Source organism: Phoxinus phoxinus (assembly GCF_949152265.1).
Source record: "Phoxinus phoxinus genome assembly, chromosome: 11".
Lineage (NCBI taxonomy): Eukaryota > Metazoa > Chordata > Actinopteri > Cypriniformes > Leuciscidae > Phoxinus > Phoxinus phoxinus.
The window spans coordinates 23,696,810-23,707,096 of NC_136886.1; the positions used below are offsets into that span (position 1 = coordinate 23,696,810).

The 10,287-nt window shown below is 37.6% G+C and overlaps 1 protein-coding gene across 2 annotated transcripts in view; it reads left to right on the forward strand.

The window, feature by feature from the left end:
* Positions 1–9,217, forward strand: part of acox1 (acyl-CoA oxidase 1, palmitoyl) — a 29,885-nt gene extending 20,668 nt beyond the window's left edge. For both annotated transcript variants that reach the window (XM_079627608.1, XM_079627607.1), the window contains exons 13-14: positions 8,040–8,246; positions 8,407–9,217. In XM_079627608.1, the coding sequence (XP_079483734.1) occupies positions 8,040–8,246; positions 8,407–8,457 (258 nt within the window). In that variant the 3' untranslated portion in view covers positions 8,458–9,217. The remainder of the gene's footprint in view (positions 1–8,039; positions 8,247–8,406) is intronic.
* The last annotated feature ends 1,070 nt before the right edge of the window (positions 9,218–10,287 follow it).

Consider the following 10,287-nt stretch of genomic DNA (forward strand, 5'->3'; position numbering starts at 1 on the left):
AAAATGACATTATTACTATCATCATCATGACTTTTATATTATCATTAAACAAGATAAAGGTTTTTATCAACCTAAAAAACAAACATTTTTCAACCTATTTTTAGGACAAAAAACCTTGTCTTATATTCCGGTATACTACAATGTCAGCTTGCTTATCGCTTTACCTGCACTTTTTAAATTCTTTCCATCAAGCTACATCAAACCATTTTCAATCATCAGTTGCTGCCTGCCTTCTAAAACCTACTATTTAGCGATCTAAATCCATTATGTGACTCGTTAATGCTGCGGCTGAATGACAGTCTGCAACGCACACTTGGCGTCATTGGATTTCACACACGTGTAAAAGAAAAGCTAACTTTTATGCACAAGCTACGTTTGATACTTTTTCTCTATGTCTAAATGTTCACTCCTCGCAAGTCTAACTTACATTTTACAATGCAGGGCCTCTAACTAGAGATATGCTAGTTATAAATACATTAATCATTACTTTATTTAGGCAGAATAAGTTCGTTGTGGTTTCCAAGCTCGTAACGTTAGCGGTCTTCCACTGATAGTGGCATTAGCTAGTCTATGATGTGCCATAATTTAGCAATGGATAACGTCATACTGCAAATTGTAAAACATACATTTTCAATATAACAGACCAAGGAGAGATGATACGTCTCATTGCTATAGCCTACTTCAGTCACATTGTCAAAAGTTTAAAGGACAGTCAGTCAACTACACTGTAACAACGTAACGTTACTAGCTAATTCTGCTTCACTCTCGGCTTATTTAACAGCAGCAAAACTGGACATGATAGTCACAAATTTTGTCATGCTTATTTGAGTTAAGACAACTGATGGGGATGTTATTTTAATTGTTATTCAAGCAATGAATGTATATGTTTCGTGACCAACTCACCATGAACTCACTTAACCAGTGCCGCAGCTCCCACCACGCGCATCACGCGCTGTCCGTAACGGTACGTTCACACGGGGCTTCAGCGTCAACGCTTGACGGAAGGCGTGGCTGAAGTTTGGCAGACGCCATGGTCATAGCAGCGTCAGCCAATTAAATTAGACAGGAATGACAGGATGAACGTGAAGAACGTGATTGGCTGTCGCCTGGCTACTGTATTTGCATAGAGCGATCCTGATTGGCTGACGCTTCCGTCTGCGGCGCTTCACTGGCGTTGCTCGCGGCAGAAGTTGAAAAATTCTCAACTTCTGCCGCGAGCAACGCCAGTGAAGCGCCGCCGACGGATCCACAATCCTTTTCGGCAACGCTTGACGTCACCCATTCAAAGTCAATGGGAAGCTTTGACGCTGACGCCCCGTGTGAACGTACCGTAAGGCACCAAGAGCTGAGGGAGCACCAAAAAAATAGCCTCCCGGAAGTTCCGGGACTCTCCCGCATATTGATAGCGGCTCACTGATGCCCGCGAATTAGTTAAAATCTCCGGAATCTAGAGCGAGCGCGCCCGCGAGACTGTGCTTCCAAACCGTGTAGCGCGTGCACGGCAGAGCAGAGAGGGAGAGAGAGCAAGAGACCGCGCGCGTGTGTGCCTGTAATATCCCTGAAGGCTGTTTCGTCCGATTTTTTTATATTTTTATTTTTTTTATTTTTTTATATTCATTTATTCATATACCGATACCGATAGTTTGGAAAATGCCTAATATCGGCCGATAATATCGGCCTGCCGATATATCGGTCGGGCTCTAATTTGAATATGTATTTTCATTGGGTGTTTAAGAAAAGAATCTTCAAGATTCTTATAATACTAATGCGTCAAGTTAAAAAAATGTAATGCAAATTAACAAATGGGGTTGCTTTTACAGCTACAAAGCTGGAGCACTAAATGATACTCAGTCACATGACATGCTTTTAACATTAAATAAAGCACATAAACAGTACCTGAGGTTATCATTGCCACCCTTTGTGTTTGTTGTTCCAGCATGGCGTCGCGGTATTATAAGCTTGAGCTTAACGTCTTATGCTTACGCAAAGCCTCATTGATGTGACATTTGGGCTAAACTATGCTGTTGAACTTGAACACGTTTCCGTACCCACTATAGCCAACACACTAGCTACACACTTCCTCTACCACAGAAGTACCACAGTAACCACAGAAGAAGAGTCTTAAAGTGGCAGGAACCCAGAAATGTCAGAGCCTTTTATACAGAGAGTGTGTTTGCTGGATTATTCATTATATCAATTAAATATAATTAATAATTAAAGCTGCAAGCAGCGATGAAAGGGCCCTCGCACCCGTGCCACCACCACCCAGTGGCTTTAGGAAGACAGAGCATGGTGGGCAATGTGCATTTAAGTAGGTAAAAATAGGAGGAGTATGTCAAAGTCAGTTACAAAAATGTCCTTGATTATGGGGATAATAGCATGCGTTATAACTCAGATAAGTGTTGCTAGCATGTTTTAGCATGTTTCTAGCATGTTTAGAACTCAATGGCATATTAAATATGTCGCTAGTAATGCATCACAGTGTAAAACGTGTCACTTCCTGTCGACAGTAGGTGGCGCTATTACTTTAACTTAAAATTGTCATGTAGATGTGTTCAGGGCAGGACTCTTATCAAACGTGTGAAGTTTGGGGCAGATTGGACATTGCCTTCTTCAGTAACACCAACTTCCTGTTTCATTGCATTAGCGTGCTTTAGCACTTAGCTAAGAATTGCTAGCATGTTTTAACATGTTTCTAACATGTATATAACTCAATGGCATATTTAATATGTTGCTAGTACTGCATCACAGTGTTAAACATGTCACTTCCTGTTGCCAGTAGGTGGCGCTATTACTATAACTGAAAAGTGTCATGTAGATGTGTTCAGGACAGGACTCTTATCAAACGTGTAAAGTTTGGGAAAGATTGGACATTGCCTTCTTTAGTAACAACAACTTCCTCTTGCATTGCATTAGCATGCTTTAGCACTTAGCTAAGAATTGCTAGCATGTTTTAACAGGTTTCTAACATGTTTATAACTCAATGGCATATTTAATATGTTGCTAGTACAGCATCACAGTGTTAAACATGTCATTTCCTGTTGCCAGTAGGTGGCGCTATTACTATAACTGAATATTCTCATGTAAATGTGTTAAACATGAGAATATTCAACCGTGTGAAGTTTGGGGCAGATTAAACATCCAATGCCTGAGTTACAGCAAATTCCTATTTAATTGCATTAATAGCATGATTTAGCACCTAGCTAATGTTTGCTAGCATGTTTTAGCATGTTTCTAGTATGTTGTTAACATGTTTAACACTTGCTGGCACTTTTTTGTATGTTATTAGGAGTCCAAAACAGTGTTAAACGTCACTTCCTGTTGCCAGCAGGTGGCGCTATGACTGTAACTGAATTTGAGCATGGTCATGTGTTCAGGACAGAACGCTTATCAAACGTGTGAAGTTTGGGGCAGATTGGACATTCAATGCCTGAGTTACAGCAAATTCCTATTTAATTGCAGTAATAGCATGCTTTAGCACTTAGCTAATGTTTGCTAGCATGTTTTAGCATGTTTCTAGTATGTTGTTAACATGTTAAGCACTTGCTGGCAATTTTTTATATGTTATTAGGAGTCCAAAACAGTAGGAGTCCAAAACAGCCCAATTCTGAAACGCATATCAGATGTCAATTTTCGCCAGTTCTGACGCGTGTGCAAATTTTCGTGAGTTTTCGTGCATGTTTAGGCCCTCAAAAATGCGATTAAATGCGGAAAATAATAATAATAATAATAATAATAATAAACAGAGCAATTCCAATAGTGTCCTCGCATCTTCGGTGCTCGGGCCCTAATTAGTGCGTGTCTGACTGGTCCAGACGCTACACCCTGAGACATTTCAAATGATACTAAACATGTATTATACTCGATGATAATCATTCACATTAAACCATATATATTCTTGTGTGAGTTTTGGTGATAGGAAGATGGGGGGAAGAAATGTAGATTAGGTGAGACTTTTGTCTCAAATGGTGAGTTCAAATGGTAATTTCCAGCAAGGTCCTTTGTCCTCGAGGAGTGGTCGTTCCTCAACCATTTTGTCCAGTCTTACAACTTAGAACACACAAAAGATTAAAATCTAAATCAGACATCAAATAAGACATACCTAGGTGTTAATTTCTAATAATAATAATACATATTAGTTGCTTATTATAAATGAAATGCAAGTAAAATATAATTATAATAAATCAATAAAAAGTATTCTTTAAAGAGATGCTTCCAGAGGTCATACAGTAGATCCTCTTCTTAATATCATTTATTTATCTTCGTCATTAGGATACGTACTGAAAACTTTAAACCTGGCTATTATTAAACCGCTTGTTAAAAAAACGCAACTTGATCCTACAGAATTAGTCAATTAGGCCGGTGACACACTGGATGCGTGGCGTGAGCGTGGCGTTTCTGTTGCGTGTCAGCTGCGTGGCGGCTGCGTCGCGTTTTCTCTGTCTTTACACACCAGAACCGTGCTTGGCGCGGCGCTGGCGCGCTGCTGCTGCTATACGTGACAGAGGGACAGAGTAGGTGACAGAGTTTCTTCACCTCTTCAATTAACCTGCCGTCGTCCATCATTGCAAACTCGAAGTGTAGCCTACTTGAAAGTGTCAAGTCGCGTGATTTGGATCACCCTTGTTCACATATGGGGAGAGAGTTGTGGAAGGCTATACTTTATGTTAAGCATACATACATATAAAGCCTACTGATAAAGAACACCGTCAACAGTAGCCTATTGACGGCAAAATAGCCTATGTTTGACAGGTGCATTTGAAAATCGATAATTATTAATTTTTTTGTTTTTTAAATTACATTTATATCTGAATTTATGTCAACCTATAGACTTTCAAACATCAAAATGTCATTAATTAATATGTATTTGTGTACAAAATGACATATAAACATATTTTCCTATTATATTTTGCATGGAAACGCTTCCAACACGCTTGCGTGTCGCGTGAAAAATAGGCGTCGGTTCTATTTCTAGCATGCACGCGTTTTCCGCGCGGCTCGAGCCGCGCCTGAGACGCGCGTGTCACGCAAGCAGTGTGCAAGCTCTAACCTGTTAACATGGGAGCCGAAATAAAAACGGACACGCCACGCAGCTGAGACGCTCACGGCACGCATCCAGTGTGTCACCGGCCTTACAGGCCGATCTCGAATCTACCTTTTCTGTCAAAGATGCTAGAAAAGGCAGTATCCTCACAACTATGTTCCTTTTTAGAAAGAAATGTTATCTGCAAGGATTTTCAGTCAGAATTTAGACCATAGTACCATAGTACTGAGACAGCTGTCATTAGAGTTACAAGGTCAAGGTCAAGGTCAACTTTATTTATAAAGCACATTTCCAAGCAGTCATTACTGCCACAAAGTGCTGTACAGATATACCAAACATAAAAACATGCTAATTTAATCAAAGAGAGAAATTACAAAGGTAAAAATGTCCCAATAATAGTAGTAATAGTTAAAACACATATAAACATTGTTACAATCAAACATCACAACGTCACAGCTCATATTGTATTAAAAGATTTTTCAAAAAGATGAGTCTTTAAAAGCGATTTAAATGACTCAATAGAGCTAGCTTCCTTAATATTGAGGGGGAGAGCATTCCATAGCTTAGGTCCTGCAACAGAAAATGCTCTGTCTCCTCTGGTTTTCAATCTAGATCTAGGACAGTCTAGAAGTCGCTCGTCATTTGACCTAAGTGCTCTGACTGAGGTGTGCATAGTCAGCAAATCCGCTAAATAAGACGGTGCTAATCCATTTAAAGATTTAAAAACAAATAATAAAATCTTAAAATGGATTCTAAAAGCAACAGGCAACCAGTGGAGGGATGACAGTACCGGAGTAATATGATCAAACCGTTTTTTCCCTGTCAACAGGCGGGCGGCTGCGTTTTGTACTAATTGTAAACGGTGAATAGACGACTGATCTAAGCCATAGTATAAAGAGTTACAGTAGTCCAAGCGATTTGTAATGAGGGCATGTATAACTTTTTCTAGTTGTGAATCATTACAAATGATTTGCTCTTATCATCCGATCATGGTTGTATCTCTCTATTAGCGTTACTCGATCTTAGTGCTGCATCGACCACAACATTCTTTTTGAATAGAAAATGATGTTGGCATTAGTGGAATTACATTGGCATGGTTCAAATCACACTTATCTGACTGTTATCAGTTTGTAGTACACTCTAAAAAAATTTGGGTAAAATATGGACAAACCCAGTCTTTGGGTTACATTTTTACATTACATTTTTAACCCAATGGCTGGGTTTGTCCATATTTTACCCAAAATTGGATTGAAACAACCCAGCATTTTTTAGAATGTAGTAAATGAATAGATGTCATATTGATCACAAGTTCATTATGGAGTACCACAAGGCTCACTACTAGGACCGTTGCTGTTCACTCCGTGTATGCTACCTATGGGAGATATCATTAGGAAGCAGGGCATTAGTTTTCACTGTTATGCTGATGATACTCATTATAAAACAGTATATTTCTTCGCGCCCTAACGAAACTTACCAATTAACGGAATGCATAGCTGATATAAAAAAACTGAATGACTAGTAATTTCCTACTGATTTAACCTGAAAAAACAGAGATTCTAATTATTGGACCAAAAACCTCAGCACATACTAACCTAGAATACCGTCTAACAATTGACGACTGCACTGTCAAATTGTCGGTTAGGAACCTGGGTGTGCTCTTTGATAACAATCTTTCATTTGAAAGCCACGTTTCTGGCATCTGTAAAACCACATTCTTCCATCTTAAAAATATAAATATAAATTACAGTTAGTTCATGCGTTCATGACATCAAGGCTAGATTATTGTAATGCTTTTATGCGTGGTATCCCTGCACGCATAATAAACAAACTACAGCTGGTCCAAAATGCAGCAGCTCAAGTTCTTACTAGAACCAGGAGTTATGACAATATTAGCCTGGTTCTGTCAACACTGCATTGGCTCCCTATTAAACATCGTATACATTTTTAAATATTGCTGATAACTTACAAAGCACTAAATGGTTTAGCTCCCCAGCACGTGAGCAAGCTCTTAACGCATTATAGTCATTCACGTCTATTGCGATCTCAAAATTCTGGCCAAATGATAATACCTAGAATATCGAAATATTAGTCTTTTTGTTTATCCCGAGGTTTACCGTAGTCCACCGGATCCAGGCCATATCCAGACAATGCAGTCCTTAACAAATAGACTCCTTCCCTTTACCTCTGTACAGATAAAACGTTATCAAAATGCTTTCAGTTCGCATGGATCCGTGGAAACGACAAAAAATTCTGTATTATGCAGGCCAGACAAGTCATTTGGCGATGTCACTTTGTAAAGAAAGACTATGTGCCTACGCACTTATATCTTCAAACGCACATACCTATAGACTAAACATGTAATATGCATGTGCAAGCCGTCACCGTTTTCACCGATTTTAAAGTTTACACTAAACCGGCTACATGGTATATGTACATCACTCTTACATATAGGCCACTGGTATTGTACTCTTCTTCTTTTTTCTTTTTTTTGCTAAATATGTGCTAATTAAGCTTGAACTATTATTGTTGTTATTATTACTGGTATTTTGAAAAACATATATCTCTGGTGAACTTTTGAAATTGATTTGTCTAAAACTGTGCAATAACCGTGGACTTTGAGAGCTTTTATGTTCGCACGAATTCCAACTGTTCTAACTTTGCGCAATGTGTGTATATTCTAGAGCACTCCAAAAAGTTGACAACATTAATTTGAAGCAGATAAACACATTTACAGTCTTTCTATTCTGGTAAAACAGACAAAAACCTTTGTAGTTTATAATTTTGTAAGTTTTATAAATAAATTTTTGTCTAATTGTCTAATACAACGCTGTTTACAATGCTGACAGGGTTGGGCCCTGTCTTGTGGTTCACAGGGGTGTCCCACAGATTTGCAGTATGTCACTGGACATGGAGACAGCTGTTCCTAGACCAGCAGTTTAGCATATCTCTTCTAGGTGTAACAGCTGTTCCTGATCATATTTTTCTTCTTTGTCAGGCTGGTCTGCTAAGTGTTCCTCAGCTGACTCAGATCTCACAGAGGCTGAAGGATCTCCTCTCTGATCTAAGGCCCAATGCAGTGGCTCTGGTGGATGCCTTTGACTACCGCGATGAGATGCTTAATTCTGTTCTGGGGCGATACGATGGCAATGTCTATGAGCACATGTTTGAGTGGGCCAAGAGATCGCCTCTGAACCATACTGAGGTGAGTATATACAGTGCATTGGATGTCTGTGAAAATGTCTTATTTTAGAAATGTGTATGTATCGTATTCATTTCTGGTGAAGAATGCAATGGCAAATTGTGTTGTGTAAGTTAAAAACTTTATTTTGTAAAATAAAAGTCATATAATTTTTTTTCTTAAGGTGCACGAGTCATACCACAAGTACTTGAAGCCCCTACAGTCCAAGTTGTAAGCAGTACATTTATGGGAGAAAGGGAAGAAGTTAGTTGTCTAGTTGTCCAAGACAACTAATAATGTTTGCTCCACCAGCTCTAGATTTCCTTGTCATCTACTATAGAAAAGGACCTTCTATTCATCCCATGTAAGGATTCTGCTGTCAGAGATGAGATAATTTTTTGTTTTTGATTCATTTTAAATGGATATGGTTCAGTTATGCATTCTAATTATTTAGAAGAGTAGGTCATGGTTGCTTTCTCTATGCACTTAAAATAAATGATAATTTCAAGTGAATCCACATTCATTACTTTTTATAATTGTATAGATTATTTGTTCTGTGTAATATTTGCTTAATTTGTCTCTCTAGAGGATGTGATGTTACAATAAAAATACCCCCAATCCTTCAAAATCAAATCATCAAACTATGTTCGCATAAAATCCCAAATCCTCTGGGTCATAAACTTCAAATGAAATGCTAAAAGTGAATGTTTGTACTATGAATACTGTGAATAACTTGAGTTTGAATGCTATTTACTGAATAATTAAATATTTGAGGGTCAGACATACACACCCTCTTTAAAATAATGCCTTAATAAGACCCCCAGACAGGAATGTTTTAATTTCTGTATAGCGAGAATCAAAATCAATGTATTGGTAGTTCTATTGCAATGATTTCCACCATTTACATGGTGTGCTAATCTGTGACTAGATTTTTTTTCACACTGTTGTTATTTTAATTCTTATGCTACATTAATAAAGGAAAATGATAACATTTACAGTTGTGTAAATTGCGGAGTATTTTTAATTAATGAATTTAGATTAGATTTAGTGGAATTTTCATTTCTAATTACAATTAGAATATTTATAGTACAATTAAATCAATTATAAACAAACATTGAGAGCATATGGTAAACTTTGAAGCTTGTTTATGCCTCGTGCTAAAACAAATCTCATTGGTCCTTTTGCATCACTCACACACGTTTGAGTTTCAGTGTTTACCATTTGTGATGTGTTGTATGTATGTGTCGCTGTCGATCATTGTTAGATGTAAATTAAAGCTTAGGTAACACTTTATTTCGATAGTCCACTTTAGACATTCTATTAACTATAAGTAACTTTGCAGCTACATGCCAACTTACTGTCATTAGAGTATTAGTAGACTGTCTGTTTAATATCTGCTAACACTTTATTTTGTTGGTCCCCCAACAGACATTCTACTGACTATAAGTAACTTGGCAACTGCAAGTCAACTTATTCTACTAACCCGAACCCTAACACCTAACCCTAACCTGACAGTCTACTACAATCTAACTAATACTCTGAGAGTTAGTTGACATGTAGTCGAAAAGTTTTTTATAGTTAGTAGAATGTCTAAAGTGGACTATCGAAATAAAGTGGAACCAAAGCCTAAACTAAATCTATTCATCATATGAAGTGATTGTATTTCTTCACAAGACTTTGAATAAACTACTTGATTTAACATTTTAAATGGATGTTTTGCACCTTTGTAATCTTTTTGGATCTTTTAAGTTTTAATTATCTGGACTTTCAATGGAGGGACAGAAACCTCTGTTTCATAAAAAAAAATCTTGATTTGTGTTTTGAAGATTAACCAAAGATTTCAAGCTTTGGAACGGCATGAGGCTAAGTAAAGTATGACAGAATATTAATTTTGGGTGAACTTTCCCAAACTACTATTTGGGTCTACAGTAAAATGTATGGTCTTTCTCCACCTTTCTAAAGATAACACTTGATTCTTGAGATAAGAGACAAAACATGTCCTAAACACAAAAGTCCTCTTTATGTTAAAAATAAAGAAATTAATTACAATTAAAATCCTTAAAAT